The sequence below is a fragment of the Chironomus tepperi genome, unplaced genomic scaffold (genome assembly GCF_022539635.2).
Source record: "Chironomus tepperi strain 1889 unplaced genomic scaffold, CSIRO-AGI_Ctep_v1 contig_394, whole genome shotgun sequence".
NCBI lineage: Eukaryota > Metazoa > Arthropoda > Insecta > Diptera > Chironomidae > Chironomus > Chironomus tepperi.
Window position 1 is genome coordinate 143,015 of NW_027226516.1, and position 23,607 is coordinate 166,621.

The following is a 23,607-nucleotide window of genomic DNA, read 5'->3' on the forward strand; positions in this document are numbered from 1 at the left end:
GATTTTTTAGGCTGTAATGTTTTGGCATTTGATTTTGTTGAATTACGTGACATAGACGGTGTTGTCGTTAATGACTTAACATTTGGCTGACATAATTGATTGACAATAGGCGATGATAAATGATTCATTAAGGATGGCGGCGTTGTGTTAAATTGCAATCAATCTCGATATATGTAACTGCAATTTTTCGGTGATTCTTGTGGACTTGGTGTAGAACTTTGTGGTGCGGGACTAGATGATGAGCTATTTGATAGGGCTGGACTTGAGCCCGAGCCGGATGAATGATGTGGACTTTCCGAACGTACATGATGTCGGGGCGGCCTTCGCATACGATTTAAACTTCTATTTGTGCCATGTGAACTGTTACTATTACTGTGATGATGATGGCTTCGATGCGATAAATTATTGCTTTTTTCGCTATTGCTGCTTATGATATTCATGCTATGTTGTTGATTGTTGCTATGATGATGATTATTTAGATTATTCGATAAATTATTTGGTTGATTTATAATTTGTTGCTCGGTCGCCCCTAACCCGTCTCATAGATATACTTTCTTGACGCTTCTCGTCGTTGAGAAACCGTCACGTCGATAGATGTCGCCCTGTTGGGATCTTAATGTTCCGAAATTATCACGTCCGCGAAAACCATCGCGTGGTGGATTATATCCATCTGGTTGGAACTGAAATGGAATTATTGGATGTTAGTAAGTCACTAGCTCTGGATTTCGGATAGATTGAGGTTAAGTCACTTACCTGGAATAAAGTTTCTGAATTGACTCCACCATGATGATGTGGCATCATGGGTTTCCTCAATGTGCTCTTTGGTGAGCCCATTGGTGGCTGATGAATTTTATTTGGATTTGGGGGTTGGGGTAATAAAACGGGTTCGGCATATGTAACTTCTTCAACTTGTGGTAACAATTTGGGTTCGGTTTGGAGGCTGAAAGAGAATATTTAAGGATATTAGTCATTTGAGACCGCAATGCTGGATTTTTTGTGTAATGACAGATTCCACACCACAATACTCACCGATTAAGATTAGATCGTTGCTCAAAGTACTCGTATTCGGTATCTGGATATGGCAAATTATCATCCTCATCCTTATGACATCGCCTTCCGCAGAAATATCCAGTGATAAAGCCAACAAGTAGTGCAAAAATGGCAGCAGCAAGTACAGCCATGACAACAGTTTCAACAGTATATTGTGCATTAATAGCATCCGCTCGGATTTGTGGTCCATTCATACCATCATAGCTTTTATCTTGCATTGTTCCGCTTAATTCACCGTCCTTACCTGAAAATAATGCAGAGAAAAATATAAAATAAAATAAAAATGTTGAAAGATTTGATTACATAGCATGTAGCCAAGTTGAGGAGGATGGGAGGAATTGAAAATATTTTCAACATGCAGCATTATCATCTCCTTTTTTTTTTACTGTTCATAAATTTATGTATTCAGTATCGCATTACATGGTACATTCACATGTTTACGTAAATATGTATCATCTCTATTAAAATAAAGTTCATGAAGTCGTTAAACGCTACATTATGCTTCTGCATAACTGAATATAACTTCCATCTCACTCCCACACTCATCGAAATATACAATACAACAACAAAAAAGGTCATCATAGTATGTTGCTTGGGTGATTAAACCACATTTTTATGTTTATTTTATGGTATAATACTAATTGATGATTTTGATAGAATTTTTTTTTTTCTTATTTGTATCCAAAGATACTGAAATGACACATTAAAACTGAGCAGTAATAGAGTGGGGTATTGTCAAAGGAACGAGACGAAATTTAAGATTTTCCCTAGAAACAGGTTGATGTCATTGAATGAATGAATGATTTTATAAATGAGGTGTTTAATATGGAGCTTTAAGGTAATGTCTTGGTAATTTCTGATGGAATTTCTTCAAATTTTGGATTGGTTATTCAGGTTATGGTTAAAGTTAGAGCGTAATCTCATGACATTCAAGCTATGACTCATGAAAAACAATTGTTTAGGTTGAAAATGAGATTTATTCTGATAAGAAATCTTGAACAACATCACGTGTTAGCTAGGACATTGCTATTTACGTCATTGTATTAACGATAAGACTAGTGTTGACCTAAGATTCGGTTTTGAAGAATTTCAAGACTGAAATTAATTCTACAAATGAATTTTTCGGAGTGTACTCTTGAGATTTGACGAAATTGGGTAGTTATGGTCTCGATCTCGAGAACCCTATCAGCAAAGTTGCCCTGATGGCACTTTGATGGCTGACTTCCTCGTTTTCTCGAGAGCATATTCACCCTAATTTAGAGCGGCCATCTGCTGTGTTTTTGCCGGGACGCTGATGTACTTTTCTCCCTTGCTGAATATTTTTTTCAGAATTTCAATTACTTTTTGCATTTTTTTGCAAGTTTCAAACCTAATTTAACTAGTTCTTTGAATATTAAGACTCCCCCATAGTTCCAATATTAGAAATATTCCGATTTTTTCCAAAAGTGTCCCGATTTTTTGCGCAAATTCTCCGGCCACCCTACCCTAATTATACTATATTAGCATGCTTCTGAGCGTTGCTCTCAGCTTACTCAGCTATTGAGAACACACTCATTGCCTGTTAGGGTTTCGACACATTTTTATAGGAAAATTTGAAATTATTGCTCATTAAATTTTAAAATTCGAACTTTTTGCTGTATTGTTGCTTAAATTTTCACAATTCTTGTAATTTGCCCGAATGTATAAAAATACGTTAGAATTAGTCAACAACTGGACATTTACATGCCATTAGCTACTTTAAACGAAACTTTGTCCGCTCGGGTTGATGTTTAATGGGAAAATTTAAATTGAAAAATATATTGCAATTCAAAAAGGTTTGACCAATATCGATCTAAAACAATTCTAGTATCAATTACTAAGTTATTAGACTTGTCGTGCATATGTACGGTCATAGAGTGAGGTATGAGGACTCTCCTTGTCAAATTGGAAAGTCACAAAATTATCCCCAACTTCTGCAATACTCCACATTTGATTTCATTTTAATTAAACATTCTAATGCTCATTTTTAATCAAATTTTACTAAATTCTATCACTTTTAATAACAAAGCTAACTCCCATTCTTATTTAGATTGATTAATCCCCAGTAAATATTTGTCCAGACGATCAAAAGATTTCGAAATAAACAAATAACAAAACGAACAAAAAAATGCAGAAAAATAAAAGCCAACAAAAAAATAAAAGTTTATAGAAAATTAAATTAAACTTTCATAAAGAGGATTTAGCCAGACGTAAAAGAGAGTGGGGAAATGGAGGTCGGACCTTCATTAAATTCATTTAATACACAAGCAAAATAGCATAAAGGAACAAAGGAACATAAAGCTTTATTCATAGTTTCTATAGAAACAATAGTAATATTATTTTTTTTAATAAAATAACAAAGTAAATTCCATTGTTATTGGTTTAATTTCAGTTTACCAGGGAAAATATCACAAAATCAATTTTAAATTTGAACAAATTTTGATATCACAAAAAATTTTAATTCATGTCAATTCTGTATGCTATTTTAATGACTATTATTATTATTCATTTATCAGATTGTGATTGGCAGAATTTTATTTTTGAACATTTTGTTGTCTTAGCAATCAATTGATATGCTTATCAATTCATGTATTGAAGCTCATATAATGATATGTATTTTTAATAAATTTTAAATGAGATTTAAATATATCAGTGGGAGTTATTTTTAACATTTGAGCTTATTAGACAATTTTGAAGAATTTGATAAAATTAGAATTTTTAATAAAATTGTTTGATTTTGTGATTTTGGTAGATTTTTTGCTAATTTTGATGAAATAGAAAAAAACTTAACTCAAAAGTTGAACTCAGAATTCAAAAGCTGAACAGAAATAAACTTAAAATTCAAAAATTGAGCATCAAAATTCCAAATTTGATCACAATTTGAATTCAAATTTCTAAATTTGATCTCAATTTGGATTCAAAATTCCAAATTTGATCAACATTTGAATTCAAAATTCCAAATTTGATCACAATTTGAATTTAAAATTTCAAATTTGATCAGCACGTTTGAATTCAAAATTCCAAATTTGAATTTGAATTTAAAATTTCAAAATTGAATTCCAAATTGAAAATTAGATTTCGAAGTCATAACTTGAATTTAAAATTAAAAAAAACTGAAATCAAAATCCAAAATTTGAACTCGAAATTTCAAATTTCAATTTAAAATTCCAAATTTAATATTTGAACTTAAAGTTCAAAAGCTCAAACCAAATTTCAAAATAAAACATTCCTGACATTACCGCAAAGTCTTATAAACCAAGTATGTATATCAACATAAACAACATACTTGTCATGAGCACATGTAACGTCTACATCCCCAATAAAAATACCTACACAGACATCAACCCGTACATGTCTGGGCGGACAAGTCTTTTCAATAACAAAGCAAATGACATTTCACAAATATAATAAAGATTCTCTCTCAACTTTTTGTGCATGACAAACTACATTAAATTAAATAACATACCCATTCGCATGTCAAAATCATCACGATAACCTTTGGACTCAACATTTGGATCTTTATTTGATGTCTTTCCCGATGGACATGCTGAGTGCTTTCCAGTTGATACTTCTGAATAGAAATATGTCTCATCAAGCCAACGTGGTGCACCATGTGAACGACATTTTCCAGCAATCTTGTCCCAGGCGCAATATGGATCTTGCAGCTCAACGCAGTCGCTAAAATAAAAATTGTAAAAAATTCAGAATTAGATGAATCCTCAAAAAAAAGGTCATCGACCCTTAATCCATTGAACTCAATTAAATCGAGTCAATAATTGACGAGGACTTACCTGCAACTATTAATCTTCTCACTATTACATCGATGTAATGGTATAGAAATGATCTGACTGTCGGTTACAATAATCAATTTTCCATCATCATAATTACCGTCCTTTGGTTGTTCTGTAATTGAAAAAATGTAGAAAAGAAATGTAATGAAAGGTTATAAAATAGAGATTTTTTTGTGCTGTATGTGTGGAATGAGAAATTGAATAAATTGTAGGGTATGAAATTGATAGAGATTTTTTTAAGGTAATATTTGACGTTGTAATTGATTTTTTTCTTTCTTATCAACCTTGGAAATGATTTTTTTTTCTTTTTATAATGGATATTCGACTGTTTTTGATGGTTTGTTAGAAGTACTTGACATGGAAGTTAATTGAAATTTGTATGGAAATTGGTATGGATTTTGAGAGGATGGGAAGGGGTTGTTTTGGATTTAAAAGGATGTCAACTTGAGGATTGATGTTGAGACAAGCTTATTATTGAGGTATAGTTTCTTGAGGCGCAGAACAAAAGGATCAGCTTAAAAGGAGCATATTGGGTAGAAATCCAAAATGTGGAAAAATTCACACTATATCGTAGAAAGCAGAGCTCAAAGTCGACTCGAATGCTATATGGAGTCGAGTCGAGTCATTTTATGGATCCGAGTTTTATATGAAGTCGTTTCGACCCGAGTCGATTTTTCCATACAAAATGGAAATTTGATCTCAATCGAATTTAATCTCTGCACAAAGAAAATTCAAGCAGATTTTACCCCAATGGACCAGATTGTGCGGTAGACCAAAAAGCTCATGGGATTGCTGTATGAGAAACGATGCAAAAGTGAAAGGAATTCTTGGCAGAAGTTATCTAAAGACATCTCCGTGCGCCTTCGCTAAGGATGTAAGTAAGTCAGGATCAGATTGTATTCAGTCGACCTTATGTTTGGTAATAAACATTTGTACAACATGACAAAGAATGTCAACTTTTTAAACTAGACGTACGGTCGACTAATCACACCGTTTGGTTCCATTGCTCGATGAACACCGTTAGGTTGCTCAGTTAGCGACAATATGTAAAATAACCCAGACGTCAATTTTTGGATCAATTTTTACGACGAAACATGAAATTTCCATCAATTTGTCAGGTTTTGTACATAAAATCCAATTTTTTGAACATTCAATACCTTCAAATTGCAACATTAAACCATTCAAATGTTTAAAATCCAATCCATCCTTATCAAAGATCATCAAACCACTATTCCACTTCCCCCAGGACATACCACATGTTTCACTTTCTGTAAGCTATCTTTCCAAATAAATCGAAATGTTGAAATATCATCAAATAATTCATAAAACCTTCAATATCCATTATATTTAGTTTACATTTCATATCTATAGTAACTGAAAAGCTTCTGTAAAGAGCTATATAACTATTGTACATAGATAACTCATCTCATCACTTCAATAAAAAGAATCTCCTCACAATGGTCTTTCTATCTCGATTGTTTCTATAGTTATGCTTTTCACTCTGGCAATGAACATAATGCTCATACTTTTTTGCTGTACACAAAAAAACTATCCACAATTTATCACACTTTTACGAAACAATAAACTGACCATTATGATTTTGATAGATGCAATAATTTACAAGAATTTCTTTTTAGTTCCTTTTTTATTTTTTAGTAGACAAGATTTGGGGTTTTTCTTATTATTTGTCTGTATCATCAATATTTTATTTTAGAATCTGGGGACTGTTTGGGAGTTCCGTGACTTTTCCAAAAATCACATGCCGCGGTTAATCGGTCTAAATTCCGGAACCAGATTGCCATGACCCCAGCTCAAACCGAATCGAGGACAAAATTAGAGTCTCATCCAGAGTTTTCAGGACTCTAATTTAAAGACGCCTCTACTAGAGCTTGGAGTCCCAAAAAAAGGGGAGTCGAACACCACAAAGCCCTGACTTTTTGGACTTTTAGAGTCCGAACTCCCCAAGGTCCTTTTGGAGTCCGAACTCCCCAAAGTCCTGCCAATTCTGGTCTCATACCTTAGCTTTAAGATAAGAAAGCTCTCGAGAGCATGATCTTTGCTGGATCAATTAACTTGGTTTGTGCTTTTCGGGTCTAGAAATTGTCATTTTAAATAAACTAATTATTTCGAATAATGGATCCCGAGTTGGATTCGAACCCACATCCTACGATTTTCGGTCGCATGGTTCTCTGATTGAGCTATCGATGGTTCCTGTACTATATGAGCAAAGTGTCATATAAAAATGATACATTTGTCAGTGTCCCTCTTACCATTGTCCTAACATAAAAGCATATGCTCATAAAGTACTGTAAAATGCTCATTGTATGTCCTAAAGGTGCTCATTGTAGATACCGTAAGGTGCTCATTTTAGATACCGTAAGTAGGTACCGTAATATGCTCATTGACCATATGCTTGTATGTTAAGGCTACACTCCCAATACTACACCTTTGATAACCCATTACAAGAATCAAATTCCAACATTTATGAATAGCCAAATGAATCTATAGAAAGCACATGACCCTTTCTCAGTAGCTACTTAACATCCAAACATCCCAATACCATACTATATATGCTGAGCAAAAATGTAATAAATCTTCAATAAACCAAACCAATAATCGTAATGGATTTTTTTTTTTTCGGTATATCATTTATATGGAAAAAGGCACTGTATGGCACGGATGAAAGCTTTTGCGTTTCTTTTTTTTCTTTTGAAGTCAAAAATGGAATAATTTTCCATATTTTGAGTTTTTTATTTAAAAAGAGTGGGTGTAATGAGAATTTGCTTGAAGGAACTTTACAAAAAATTTTAAATTATTATTAAAAATGTTTACTTTTGGGTTCGTGAAAAAGAAGGCACAAAAATTTTTTTTTCGAAAAATATAAATATTGACAGATATTTATCAAGGTTTTTTGCTGTGTAAATGGTAAACAACAACTTGACTGAAAATTGGAAAATTTTTGTGTTTAGACTTTCATGAGGATTGAATTTTAATCTTATTTTGGGTACTTCGAAGGTATTAGTTGGAAAAAAATTGAAGGATGGATTTATGACTGACTTGCTGATTTGTAAAGGTTGTTAGAAAAACTAGATAAAAAAGAAGTTTGTCATAAGCTATCCCGAATAGCCCATATCGGCTTATCGATCTGAATTTTGGCACTTGGTCTGCGTTACTCTAGAACAGTACCGGGTTAAAATCGAATTTGACGTTTTCTATTTGGGTATGTGTTGATTTTAAAGCCATACTCTCTTAATTTGATCAAAATTAACTCTCTTCCTTCCTAGCTACCCTTGCAATTTTGATGATTTCCAGAGAAACTCGTCTGTGCCCGAATATGTTAACCTGGAAACCACAAGACGTTGAAATGTCCCAAAATCGGCACCAGACTAGCTAGATTGACTCTGAGTTCAGGCAACTTTTTTTATGAAGTCAGACAAGATTTAATGAAATTCGGCTTCAGACTAGAGTCAATTCCGCCTGAGACCTGTTATTCGACAATTTCGACGCCAAAAAGTCAGCTAGTGATTCATTAGACCGTCTTGATTCTTATATTTTCTATTAAAATTCATTGATGCTCCGTTAAACATTTCAAACTCTGTCTTCTTTCAAGTACAGACATCTATGAGGTATCTAAGTCTTCGTAGACTAAATTCTCAGTATAGAATCATATTCCATAGTCTGTTTATTAAAATTCATTTAAATTGTTTAAATTTTATATGAATCTATTCCATTAAAACTCAACTTTAAGAAGCTATTGTACATCTCAAACTATAGCAACTTAACTCCAATGAGAACTTTTCATCCACTCACTTCATTTCTTAATACATTGCAATATTCTTTCATTTTTTTTTCTTGCCATCCTAAACGACTTTTTTTCAATTCTTTTCATCTCCCCCATCTTGACTTTCTTACTTCCTTCACACTATCCACAAGTATCAAATAGAAGAATTGAGTAAGAATATAAAGCAAATATCATCCAAAAGTTTCGTGAAACTATGTATACTCAATTTTAAAAAGAAAGAATTCCACACCAGCTGCAAATGCTCACAGAAGCATCACAGATCGTAATACTTGTATAATATACATTTGATGTAGTTGGTTTTAAGTACCATTCAAACATTACATCTCCCACTCGCTCACAAATCCCTTTCTATTTTTCATGTTCATTGGATTCTTTTTTTCTTCTATTTTTATCATCATTTGTATGGAATGAGCCAAACAATGTTGAGAAACTGACGAGTACAGATGGATTTGAAAAGTACACCACAAGTCAATGTGGTTAAAAATGAATGAATGCACTTTAGGATCGGTATCAAAAGAAAGCTTGGGGGTGGGGTTAAAAAATATTGCATTTTCAAAGCTTCATAAATCTTCTTCTTTTTTTGGGGTTTTGATGATGTGAGCTTTTAGATAATGGATAAGTTCACAGTGGGAATGGAGAGCAGTTGTTTGTCGTTATTGTTTTAAAAGTTATTAGTGATTTATTGTGGATGATGAGTTGCTGTATATTGTAGCTCTGAGCTCTAATGAATTAATGAGAATATTTTGTAAGAGTTTGGAGCAGATGTGCTGCAGATATTGACAATGATGCAATATGACATCTGTTGAAGATGTGCAAATTGATGGATGAGCAGATTAATGCACATCAGGTATCAGTGGATAAAGGAGAAGATCCTTTACATGGACAATGTACTTTGTTATGCTGTTCTGATTAAAAACTGATACCAAAATTTATATTTTGTCTTTTTAAATGTAAGAAGCTGCCGATAGAGATAGTGTCACACTTGGAATTGGTAATTGGCAATCGGTAGCCAGCGATAGAGCCAGCTTCAGGAACCGACTGAGGGAGACCATGGATCACACTTGATCTGTACGGCCAGCGAAGTAAGTAATTAAGTAAATGAACGACAGTGTATTTAATGTCTTATTGGATAGTATTTGCCTATTTTCTTGGTCTGGAAAAAAGAACCAGGAGGGTTCACTTACTTCTTATGATTTGCTTAGACCGAATCCAGGTAATTTCGTGAATTCCTAATAATAACCTGACACAAACTCATCCTATAGAATGACTAACAGAAACCTAAACATTCAAGAAGCTAAGCATACATTATCCTTTAGTCAATGCCTTTAAAACTTGTAAATTTGATGATGGATGAACGTTAAAATCTGGTCCATACGACAGTCAAGTGGAAAGTATAGCTAGACAAGTTTAGCAGAGATTGGCACTAACTTTGTACCAACATCGTAGTCATTATCAAACTGACCAACTGACAGACTTGGTATTAATCAGAATTTGATGCCGACTCGTGTTTTATGAAGTCAAATCTATTTATTAGCTTTATTGCAGAGTTGGAAGGACTTTGATAGTTCTGACTTTACCTAGTCCAAAAAGACACAGTGTTTCAAGTGTGAAGTCAAGTCTATTTATGAGCTTCAAAGCGGAGTTGTAAACTCTTTGCGAGTTCGGACTCTACCAAGTCCAAAAAGACGCATTCATTGGTGAACAGCAATGTTTCACTGTGGCAGCAAGCTTAAAAGCAAAGTAGATTCCATTTAGTTTTCATTATACTGTCTAGCCGACCACCAACTGGACAACATTTCAATACACTCCAATTAAATAGGTCAACGCCCTATAATTTAAAGAAAATTTTTCTCCCCATTCATCTAGCAAACAAGCTCTAATGAGCACAACACTCATTACTCTACTTTATCAATAACTCAATTTCTACGGAATCTTCTTATCCCAATGACTCTTTAATGAGCTTTTCATTCATACTTTTCATTACTATACAAATAAATCCATTCAGTCTTTAAACTGCAAACATAATAATTCATTCAACTTTGACTCAGTCATTGAAGGAGGTTGCATCTCCACCTCCACATAGCCCCACCCTCCTTTAAATATCTAAATAATTCACGAGAAGACAGTCATTAAAGTTCAACTAACCCATTTTGTAAAATTTAATTCACATGCATTCAAGTTTCAACGACCAATTAATTCCCTACCCGAAAAAATAGGAACTTAATTGCATGAAAAAAGGAGAGTTGATAAAAAAAGGATAGCAAAGTTACAGTTTTGAGCACGTTCAATTAAATTCAATTATCATTCTCCTACATAATCAGGTGTGAAATGAACAGGAAAATTATTTTAATTTCAAGCAATAACAGAAGAGATTTTTAATCTTTTTTTTGAGAGGTGGGTGGAGTGGATGGGTGATGGTTGATGTAGAACATTGTAGAAGGAGGTAAAGGGGTGGATACTGAGGCAGTTTTTGGTTGAGAATTTGAGGTTGGAATGACTTTTTTGTGAGGAAATGACTTTGAACTTTGATCCATTGTCATCCTAAGCTGATTAGAGTAATTGAGAATTCCTGAACGACTTAAAGGTGAAGAATCAGGTATAAGGACAGTGATGTTATAGTTTGAACTTTGAATTGTGCTTTAAGTTGACGTAAAGCTTACAAATTGCCAGTTTCTTTACCATTCAGCCTAATAAGAAGGTTTCTTGACTCACAAAGTTGTCAAATTTGTCAAAAATGATCAAAATTGTTGAAAATGTAGTTGATCAGCTCCAGAACCACTATACCGAATAGTACAAGTCTGTCAATCAATCCAAAATCCGATTCCAGATTGTCTTGACTCTAGCATCACCAAATCCGACATTACATCAACGTCAAGCCGGCCTTGAACCGAATCTGTTGATCGACTAACCAATTTCTGCTGGTCATAATTTTTGCAAAGCCAGGATATCCACACCTTGACTCTACATCTCACCCAAAAACCCAAACTACATCACCAAAAAAACCCCATCACCCCAATACACCCAAAAACATTGAACATAGAATAAAGTAGAAAACTTTCAACTACACATTTCATGCTGCTTAAAAGCGAAGCATATAAAAAACTTTTTCCACACCATTAAGCAATCTACTTTTGTAAAATGTAAAGGAAGAAAAAAAAAAGAAATCTTTCACACGACTTTTTCTCAACTGTAATTAAGCATATTTGCAGTTTCTATTACTTTTAAGTTTTAAATTGTTTTGTAGTTTTTTTCTTTTCGTGTTGAAATGTTGATGAACTTAGAGATGGAAGTTGAATGGAGACTGAGAAGTGAGTTTTGATTTGAAGTTAGGATTTTTTGGGGAATTTTGTAATTTTTGAGGAGAATTTGGGGACATAAGCTAGAAAACACAGAGCATAACTATTAAATATAGAGACATAACCTCAAAAGATGATTTCAAGAATGAATGAACACGGAAATCATCTTTTGCATCGAAATGGAAAGCACACGGTGTAGAAATGGCTAAACATTCGGTGACATATTCGGCGTTAGACCTACTTGACTCTCAGCTGAAGTCGAATTTCATCAAATTTAGCTTGAAGCTTCAACTATGCTCACCGAAAGTTGGATTTTTGGCCATTTCTACGTCATTCCAAGAGCACGAGCAAAGTCTACTCGAATTTTGTATGGAAAAGTCAGCTCGAGTTGATTTCGAGCACTAGCTTCAAGTTTCCTACTGTCTCAAATTTCAAATATACACTCAAAAATACCATACTAATTTCAAATTCTAGGAACATAACCTCAAAGCTTTAATATAAGGCTTGCACTTCATTCTCATCTGCATCCATTTGTATCATCTTAAAGCTCACCCATGCCAGCCCACATCTCAAACGCTCAAAAACAAAAACCTTGCAAAAAAAACCACCAAAAAAAACAAAAAAACACTTAAAAATCCTCACCAAAAACAAAGAAAAACCTCCACACAAATCATACGAGTGAGAACACTTCTCCTAACGAATGACTTAACACAAGAACAATTTAATTTTCATGGATAATTTAAACTCTAATGTCTGTGATGATTCCGAACATTTCCTCATTTTTTTCATCATCATCAGCCACACACACACACATTTCTTTTCATTCAGTCATTCAAACATTTTTTTAAAGAAAAATATCATAAAAATATTATGGCATAAGTGGTTTTTGTGTTGTGCGAATAAAAAAAAAAGGAAGAAGATATGCGGAGGAGTCATAAGTCATATGTATGAGGAATATTTAAACGCACTTAATGGTAATCGGTAGACATGAGGAAAATGAGGCTCCGCCTGACACGAGGATTTATAATATACTTTTTTTTTAGAATGAGAAGGCAAACGGAATGTAGATATGAAGACACATTTATCCTTGTCATAACTGTAGAACATCGTGTATCTCTCCGTCTTCCTTACGTACTGTGAAAATGAAAATTTTTCAACAAAAAAAATTAATTCATGAATATTTTTTTAAAGGCATTGCTTTCGAGAACGAGAAATGAGACTAGACATGATCCTTACTTATTTATGTGTGGATATTGTATTGTATTTTATCATGAACAAAACTTTAATTATGCTATGGTCTACTGAACTTCCGATTGCACAATATCCCTCAGAAATTAAATTATTTTCGTTTATGTTTATTAGCTTTGTTAAGTCCTTGTGGGGATATGCTGGTTGAATTTTGGGGAGTGATTTGAGATTTTGGAAATTTTTTGGGGTTTTTTCAAATGAATTTATTTAATAAATTGCAAGATTCTATTCGAAATCCGGTATTAAGTCAAAGTTACGCCAATCTGGCCGATCAATCAGGTACCAGGTCAATCCAACACCAGATCAATCCGGTACCAGACCGGCCTGACTTTGAATTAGTGACAGATTCAATTAAAATATTGGATCATCCCAGAGTTATGTCTGGCAGGTGCTAGATTTTGAATCGACTAACCAACCTAAAATATTCAATTAAGCTATTCTATATGCATTTCACCTTAACAACCAGCTTGCATCAGAGCTTGCCTAAAACTATATTTCCATCCATACATATAGCTCTCATATCAGACACTTGATATTCATGTCGAATCATTATTAATTCTAAAGAAGAACCAAAAAAATTAAAATGATAATAAATAAATCCAAGTATAAATTCAGACACATAAACCAAAATTATGTGGAATTGTGCAGGAATTTAAATTTAATGATTTTAATAAATTTAGTGCTGACACGAGGAATAAATGAGAGGAAAATTTTTCATTAATTGGTGGGTTTTGGGAGGCATTTATAAGGTTTGTGATGGTGACATGAATGAAGTGGGGTTAAAAGTTGAAAGTGGACATAATTGACCATATGTGGAATCCTTTTGGACGTACTAGAGGTTACATAGCACAGAACAGTGATGAAAGAATGACAAGTTAATGTCAGGACAAAGAATTTGTATACAAATTGAGACATAATCATCAACATAGTCAGATGAAAAGCTTGTAGGAAGAGACACGGTACATGAATGGCCGAAAAACTGGTGCACAGTCTACGTGACAATGAGCCCAGGCTAAATTCAATGAAATTCGGTTTAAAGAAAGAGTCAAGTCGGTTTGTGGTCTGATTTGTGCCCATTTCTACTTCATATGTCTTGCATGATTGCTTTGTAACCTAAGGATTTGATACCATTGCTGATTTGATAACTGAAGAACGACAGTCAGCTATAGAGCCAACCTAAAACTGCCATTCAATTCAATAAGTGGATTAACAATCAAAATATTTTGTGTTTTTTATAAAGATGCACATGCATTAAATTCGTGTAAGTAAGTAAGTAAGCAAATTACCGTCTCCAAATCTAGCCCACTTTTCCCCAGCTACTCCTAACGCTACTTATTTTAACAGCTCAAATTTCCAATTTTTAAACAATTTAATATTAAACTGTATTAAACCTTTAACATTCTGCAAAAAAATTGTATCCAAAATAAATCAATAATCCCCAATAAATCTGCACAATAAATCTCATTCAACTCCCCCCTTCCTCTCTCCAACCACTTCCCAAAAGCTCATTAGAATAAAAATAAATAAATCAGACAAAGTGAATTCATAAACGCATTCAACCCCGCTCACTTTACCATATAAAAAAAGGCTGTCAGTCGAGAGGTTGAATTAATATTAATGAGTGAATTTATAGACCGAAAATTGATGTGTGTATGTGAAATATATGCGTGCATGCGTAAGCATACATCCACAAAAAAATGAGCCTACGATCGATGCCTTTAGGATTAATTTTATTTAAATTTTTCATTCCAAAAGCCAATTTTTGTCTCGTATCCGTATTTGGTTACGTTCAATCCTAGTGTACGGCAACAAAAAATATTGAAATTTGGTTAAGCAAATTCTTCTTTTTGTGCTTGTATGTGTGCTGGCACAAAAAAATATTAGTTGAGAGAAAATATCATAAAACCCTTTCAGTCTCGCAATGACCTCAATCAATTTTTTTTAGTGGACTTTGTGGATTTTTTGCTTATTTTTGCTTATTTTTGCGATTTGTCTGATTGATTAGTGGGGATGAATATGTGGATTTTATTGATTATTTAGCATTTGTGATAATTTTTGGGTAATTTATGGTATTTGTGTCTGCTTATTCATACTATTTATGACTGATTCTACATCCTTATGGTCAACGCCAACATAATTCAGACAGAAAACAGAGTTGGTATGATTGTGAGAGTTTGGACATAAAAAGTGCAAATAGAACCCCTAAATTCAAGTCTGGACATGCAAAAAAGTGATATCCGACATTGAGCTCCAACCATCTGCTCTAAAGTACCTAAAAAGAACGATACTAACTAATATCTCACCTCAGAGAACCTAATTCAGAGTTGGGGGGACTTAGGGAGTCCGAACTCCCAAAACATTGGTGTCCGATATCCAGTGGACTTCATTAGAAGCTGGTCGACATTTAATTAATGCCAATTCTACTCTAAAATACCCAAAATGCACTTTATTCACTCACATACCCAACCTCTCTCATCTACTATCTATCAGATATTCACTAGATTATATTTCAGGACAAATCTATCTATACAAAAAATATTTTCGAGTATGTATGCCAATCATAGAGAAACGGAAAATTAATGCGGGATGTTTAATATATGTCCAAATGTATTGTGCTTGTGCAGCATAAACCAGATAAATCGCATAAAATGTGGAGTGAGGTCTATTGGATCAACTGAATTAGAAGATTTTGCTGCAAAATGAATATTATTGGCACAAAAAATCCTAAATCGATTTTGGGTTTTGTGGTTTTTTCTTGACTGACGTGAAAAAATTTAACAAAATTTTTTTAGTCCCTCTGCGCATTCAAAATTTTCAATGGATTTTACATGTTTACTCACGTTTACAAATTTATGAGCCACATCGTATGTAGTTATGGATAAAAAATTGTTTCGTATTATATGTCAACATGTCTCCTGAATTAATTGTTCATCATATTTTGTGCTACCCTTACAAAATTTGAATTAATTAATTTTTTTTTGTGTGTTTCATTATGGGAGTGTGATGGAGGTTGTGAATATTTGGGGCAGGATAGTATGAAAAAAGTTAAATGGATTATGAGTTTGTTGTTGGGTGGAAAAATGAGTTTTTATTGTTTGGTATGGTTAACTCAATGTAGTTTTGGATTTGCAACCATTGACCTCATAGTTTGACACCCCTAATTCCATAAAGTTCTGACCTCATAGTTTGACACCCTTAATTCCATAATCTGGCTCTTTTGTTAACTTCATAGTTTGACATCCCTGATTTCATAATTTAGCTCTATCTAGCTTCATAGTTTGGCACTCCTAATTCCTTAAACTGTCTCTTTCTAAATTCATAATTTGACACCCCTGATTTCACAATCTGGCTCATTCAAACTTCATCGTTTGACACCCCTAATTTCATCAATTTTCCATAATCTGGCTCTTTAGAAGTTTCATAGTTTGACACCCCTGGTTTCAATTTTTGGCTGTTTATAATTTCGTATATAGTTTGACACTCCCCTGACTTCATAACTTCACATCCTTGACTACATTGCTTGACATTTCTAACTTTAAACTTCTATTCTATCCAACTGTATCATTTGAAATTCCAATCTAACTAAACCACCCCCAAAAAAATGTCAAATCCCTCATTCCAACTCCCCAACAATCTCATTCCAACTCCCCAATAATCTCCAAAAATTAGTCAACGAGCTTAACATTTCATTTCTGCTGATGTACTGATTGCATCATGAACAGAAGGATTAAAACTTTATGATTATATCTCCGAATATTCAAATCAGTATCAGTTGCTGCTTTATGCTCATTCGAAGTAAAAAAGCTTAGTTTTTTCCTCTCTATTGCTTCAGCATCCAAAAAGCCCTTTTTTCACTATGCTGCTCATCAATTTGTATAGCAATGCGGTTCCATTGATTGAATAAATAAAAAAGTTTGTTGCCTGCTTTTTATTTTGACTCTAATGAATTATTATGCTCTGATAACTAAAATAAAATTTTTTTATGCTTGCTACTTCTTCGCTCTGTTTCGTTCTTCTTCTTTTCTTATTCAATTAAGCTGAAAAACAGATACAAGTTTTTTTTGTGGATGAATAAGATGAAGACTGTTGTAACAATCTGTAGCGCATTTGTTACATCTTTTCATGATTTAATATTGATGGATGGAAAAGTTTTCTTATTTTTGCTGCTTTTTCATGCCACGACAAAATTTAGAAACTTCAAGTGTTGTAAAGCAATTCGTGTTATTTTTTAATTGAGATTACTTTTTAATTTAATTGATGTGATTTTTGTGTGGGCATTTGGATGATTTTTAGAGAATTTTTAGGGGTGTTAAATGATTTTGATGGAAAATTGTTGACATAAAAATTAATTAAGTTTGAACAATACTCGTTCTCTAGCAGGCAATGAGCGTGCTCTCATGAGCATGCTTAACTTGTATATTTAATTAGAGCGATAGCTCTTGCTAGCTAGCTTTTAACCTGATTCATATTCACACTAATTGGAAATTTGGTTAATTTGAGGATACATTTGGTAATGTGTCTCAATTTCCCATTTTTTGAGGGATACTTCTTCCCTTTTTGAACGATTTTCAAAAATACAGGGAAGCATTTTAATATTTTTTCAAACCTTATGAAATTGAACATATTATTCTTCTTTTGCAGATCATGATAGTCACAATGATACTTTTTAACAGCAAGGCCGTATGATAAGCGGGTTTGCACTACCATTGAACGAGTTATTTGCTGTATTACACATTAAGAATAGCATCTACATGAAAGTATCTAGACCTTAGGCTGCCAGAGTTTATCTCTAGTATCTAGCTAAACAAGCAGTTTAGGTCACGTTGAAAATCACGTTGGTTAATTATTTTTGTTGTGAATTCTTTAAAGTGCTACACGTGGCAACTTACATAAGTCTATTTTCATATTTTTAATTATGCCTGGAAATCACATGCCAAAGAAAGTCCAGGACTAGATCAACTTGATCTTGATCTGAGGTCAGATTTTATGAATTGTGGCAGACAGCCAGAATCACGTTGGCTTTAAACCGGAATTCCGAGGGTTTTTACTTCGTGTGACTTCAAGACATTCCGAACTGGCAGAAGTTCTTGAAGGATAGAACCGGAGATGCTCTCTCGGCGCCCACATGTGCTATAGCCAAGAAAGTAAATGTATATATTCCAGGGTTATAATAAAGGTTTTCGATCCCGGGATCAAAATCTGTTGAATTCTACGATTATAGTCCAGAATTGTACGGATAGATCGCGGGACTTAATAAATTTCGCTCCAAGAATTAAAACCCCTAGTACGAATTTAATTAAATTATATAATACTGAACTAAAAAAATTCCACAGAAAATCACAAAACAATTGTTTAACAACCTCCACAAAATTTCCATTATTTCTGAAGTAAACTCAACTAATGTTTCATGTTCCTAGAATTTCACTAAATTGCTAGAAAATTCTGCTTTTTTCGTACATTTCTAACAAAACCCACACAGTACTCAACTGTCATACAATTCTCAACTTAAATATAAACATTCTGGAAAAAAATGTGAGGTCCTTCAACAACATTGTACACGAGATTTAACATCCTACATTCACATCAGGTCATCCACATACAAATGTTCGTAATCCCCCCACATGCCATCAATTAAATTTCATTGGATATGAAAAAAATTCAAGATATCAGCACGAAAAAATGAATAAAAAGTTTTAAATGTAAACAGCACCAATTGCAAGTTTTCTGACGTAAATGAGCGTTACCATGATTATAAGACGGATGAAAAAACATAAAGAATCAGGTGGAAGAAAAGAATCAAGTTACTCTGTAAGATACTTTACTGTATAAATTATGAAACGAGAAGAATATTTTTTTTTACTTTCTTTTTTTGCATTACAAGGAGCTTTAAAGGTCGCTTCCATCAGCATAATCAAAAAGTGGATGAACAAAAAATCTCGAGACTTCATAAAAATTAAGTCTCAATAAAAAAAGAAATAAATAGAAAAAGGAGAGCTTGAAAATGGTTTTTGACCTTTACTGAGGGCACACAAAGTGGTCTTTTTTATAAATTATGGCTTTGGGACCGTGGCAGTTAGGGTTTCATAAAGTGTCGGTTTTGAAGAATTTTCGAGACGAATCCAAAACCGAGAAGAACCGAGAACGCATTGATGGCGGGACCGAAACTGACAGAGACTGAGATCAAGACTGAAGCCAAGACCATGACCGAGACCGAGACCGTATTGCGTTACGCAGAACGGGAAGAATGTGAGGGTCTGATTTGCTGAACAAAGGTACCTATATTTGCCAATATGAATTAAAGTACGAATATCTGAGTAAAAAATCATTTTTGGCAGTTTTTCTTACAAAAATACGCCATAACTAGTAAATGACAATTTGCTGCTAAGTTGATGTCTAGTTCTAACCTGTTTTTATCCATCTAGACCTGTGGTGGGCAACCTATGCGCTGCGGAACACAAGTATGCAGCCAAAAATTCTTGAAAATGCTACAAACAGTATGCCATGTGCTGTTTCAGTTTTGGCTTACCACTAAAAAATAAAGGCTGTACACCACTCTAGACCCTTCAAAAATCTCTTCATCACCCCTTAATAACCCCCAAAATTATACATTATACAATTTATTTTTGCGGTCGATAACAACCTCAAGAGCAGGAAATTCTTGGCATTTTAATTTATTGAAGATTCATTTTTATATTTTCTTTTAACGAAATTAAATTTTTCAACCGCAATTTTAAGGAAGGAAGAAAAAAATTTTTTCGGCTTGATTTAATCAATTTGACCTATTGTGCTGTATTCTTGGAAAAAGGTTGGTCGGATGTTTTCGAGATGAAAAATGTCAAGATTTTGTTTTAGTAATTTGATATAAATTGGTTATGGGGATTTTTGAGTTGTATTGAATGATATTGAATTATTTAAGGGTTAAAGGGGTGGTTTTTGGGGTTTTTGTGAGAAATTTTGGAAGTTGATATGTATGGAATTGAGATTAGTTCATTGACCAGTTGAATACAAGGATATATTTGCGATCATAGTCTTTATAATGCCATTGACCAGTCTTATCATTGAAAATTCATCTCCACGACTGTTACCACCTCTCAAAACAATTCATTGTTGAGCTTTTAATCAAAAATTTCAATAGTTTCTTAGCAACTATCTTGCTAAACTCAACAATCTTGATTCTAGATCGACATAATTTAATTGGTATTTTTCTTAAGAGTTTTTGACTTCAAGTATCCAATTTAGATTGAATTCTCAAAAATCTTGATCCAATTTGTTTGATTTTTAAGGATCTTTTACATTGGACTGTAGCTTTAAGTCTCATTTTCAATCAATTAGCTTTTTCTTTGAATTTATTTTCGAGTTTCAATAAATTTTCTGGAAATTGTTTGTTGGAAATTTTGAGAATTTATTTTGATGGGAGTCGTTTGGGGGCCCCCTATCTCTACCTCCCGACTCTCAGATACATTCTTGATCTTAAAGGCTTTATGATACCATGGAAGCAGATTCGGTGTCTTTTAAACAATGATTTAGCCAGTTTAACATGATTTTTAAGAGTCAAAGGTCGTATTTTGATAGAATTAAGGGATTCAAATCATTTAATCTCAAAGCTTTGTGGTGTGGCCAGCAATAGAATCAGATAAAACACGCTTTGCAACAATCTAGGCTCAAAATTGGAGCATGGTACCAGTAAGTAGGTAATTAACCATTCAATCTCATAAAATAGGGTTCAAGAACATTTAAAATCCCTTAAACCCTTCTTTACATGATACTAGGTCACAATACTACGTGTAAGCATGTGACTATATCATCATCGCCCCATCAAATTAGCAACTAAAAACTCAAACATTTTAAAAATTCATCTTCCAAGAATTTCAACAAATTAAATGCGTTTCATCCACAAATCACTTACACAACACCCCCCACCCTATCCTCAAAAATTCTATTTTCTCATTAATATTTCAGCATCGCTCAATAGACAGCGGTCGAAAGAATCCGAGAAAGAGAAAAATTGAAAAACAATTTTCATTGCGAACATGAAAAAAAAAAATATTTTTTTCACAGAAAACAAAGACAAAGAAAAGCTTGGAAAATTAATATTTTTTTTTTGCTCGTTCCTTATCTTTTCTGCGTGCCTTACTCACTTCTCAGACTTTTCTTCCATTTTAATTTGAGTGCTTTGCTCATGAAGTGCCGCACACAGTGTGGATGAACGTGTCGAGTTGTTATGGAAAAATTCTCTTGTGTGCCTCTTGCTCTCGCCTTTTTTGGGTGTGTGCGTGTGCGTGTCTGTGCAATGATTATAAGTTTTTTTTTTCTGTGTTGTTGTTGGGTTTGAGTGGATTTAAATTGGAATTTTTTTGACTGTAACTTGAGATTAAAGATTTTTTGAAGCATTTTTTGTTGAGGGAATGTTGAATTGTTTTGGAATTGAATTATTAAAGAATTTTGGTCAAACTTTAGTGAATTTTGCACAACTTTAAGTGAATTTTGCTCAATTTTCTATAAATCTTGCTCAGTTTTCAGTGAATTTTGCTCAATTTTCTATGAATCTTGCTCAGTTTTCAGTGAATTTTGCTCAATTTTCTATGAATCTTGCTCATTCTTCAGTGAATTTTGCTCAATTTTCTATGAATCTTGCTCAGTTTTCAGTGAATTTTGCTCAATTTTCTATGAATTCTTGCTCAAGTTTTTAGTGAATTTTGCTCAATTTTCAGTGAATCAATTTTCTCATTGAAACTTGCTCTTCGGGTTAATCACCCTGAATTAAAAATTCTATGAAACTTCCAACAACCCGTTCTTTATCTCTTAAAGTTTTCTATGAATTCTTGCTCATCTTCAATTTTCCAACTCGGGTTAAACCCTAAATTAACTTCAAATTAACTTAGCCTGCCAACTAAATTAAATTCAAATTTTCTCCCAATTTTTCTCTTCTTTTTCATCAATTTCAATTCCACAACAAGTTCGCTGTACTTAATTTATCACCCATGAGTGTCTTTATGTCTTTTAAAACGGAAGCAATTGCTCGAATGAAAAGAAACTTCAATTTGTCATCAATTATAGGCATGGAAACAAAAATTGTTACTTCTTCTTCCTCTTTCATCATCTTCGCAGTTCTTCTCATAATCTATGCACCGCGTGAATAAAGAAATACTTGAAATAAAGGAACGACGAGAGCAAAAAGAAAAGTTTTATTTGAATTATCATTTTATTTTTCATGAGAAACTTCATGTCGAGTACGCCGATAAAAAGAGCGGGAAAAAGAAGAAAAAGGAAGGAACTTAAATGAGCATATACGTGCAGAATGGTAAAAAAAGGGAAAAAAGTAGAAAAATGAAGAAAAAGGAGGGCAATTCAAATTAAATTAGAAATTATATATTCCAAGTCCTTTTTTTTCTTATTCTGCAAACGTTGCATACAATTTAGAAGTCATTCCTTCATCCCATTCAACGCCATCAACTACATATACACGTTCACTGTGTGGATTTCTTTTTTTGTATTTAAAATGAGAGGAAACATGGGAAGCGTAAATGAAAAAGGCAGAATGAAAGTTGAGATGGAAAGGAATTTGAGTGCTGTGCGGATATTGTGGCTGAAACGCAATGCTGGAAGTGGTGTGCTGGATACAATGGAGCAGCGACTTACTAAAACTAACATTCTTTGAGTCACAGAGGACTAGGTAGACTCAAAAGGGCTTTGTTGGATCAATGAGAGTTAGTTTGAAGGCAAAATAGTTTGACTTTGATCTGTTAGAGGCTTTGTGAGCTGTAAGAACACTTTTCCGGTCAAGAAAGTCTCTGAAGAGCTTCATTTTGATTTCAAAATTGCATTGAGAGGCTCAAAACAGCATTGTACACTCAGCTTGTTGACTCTGGACTCAACAAAGCTATTTTGAACTTAAATGAGCTATTCTGGACTCACGGAAGTCATTTTGAACTTATATCCGCTATTCTGGCGTTACTAGAGCTACTCTGAACTACTTTGAGCTACTCTAAACTACTCTGAGCTACTCTGAGCTCATAACAATGACTCTGAACTTAAATGAGCAATCCTGAGCTCACTGAAGCCATTTAGAATTTGTATCAGCTATTCTGACGATATAAGAGCTTCTCTGAACTTAAAGGAACCACCTTAGAGTCATTTCAACTAGTTTCAAACTTATTGAAGTTACTTTAATCCTAAAATAGCATTTTCAAACTCAAAGAACCTCAAAAGCCTGTTTATAATCAACTTAGAGTTGACCTGACTCCACAAAGTCCAGGAATCCAATAGAGTCACCTCCATATTAGAGTCCTGCCAACTCTCAACCAGCCAACTAAACCAACCACTCATTCCTCTATCACATTCCCTCCATATGCTCTAAAAAGACACTTTAGCTCCTCACCCTCGTACATACAATTCCATCAAA

The 23,607-nt window shown here is 33.6% G+C and overlaps 1 protein-coding gene across 1 annotated transcript in view; it reads right to left on the bottom strand.

Annotated features, from left to right (window-relative positions):
* Positions 1-407: 407 nt before the first annotated feature.
* Positions 408-23,607, bottom strand: part of Sema1a (semaphorin 1a) — a 217,783-nt gene continuing 194,583 nt past the window's right edge. The window contains exons 14-18 of the mRNA XM_070648243.1: positions 4,860-4,971; positions 4,535-4,746; positions 1,030-1,294; positions 754-940; positions 408-680 (exon numbers count right to left, since the gene is read on the bottom strand). Coding sequence (XP_070504344.1) covers positions 540-680; positions 754-940; positions 1,030-1,294; positions 4,535-4,746; positions 4,860-4,971 — 917 coding nt within the window. The 3' untranslated portion in view covers positions 408-539. The remainder of the gene's footprint in view (positions 681-753; positions 941-1,029; positions 1,295-4,534; positions 4,747-4,859; positions 4,972-23,607) is intronic.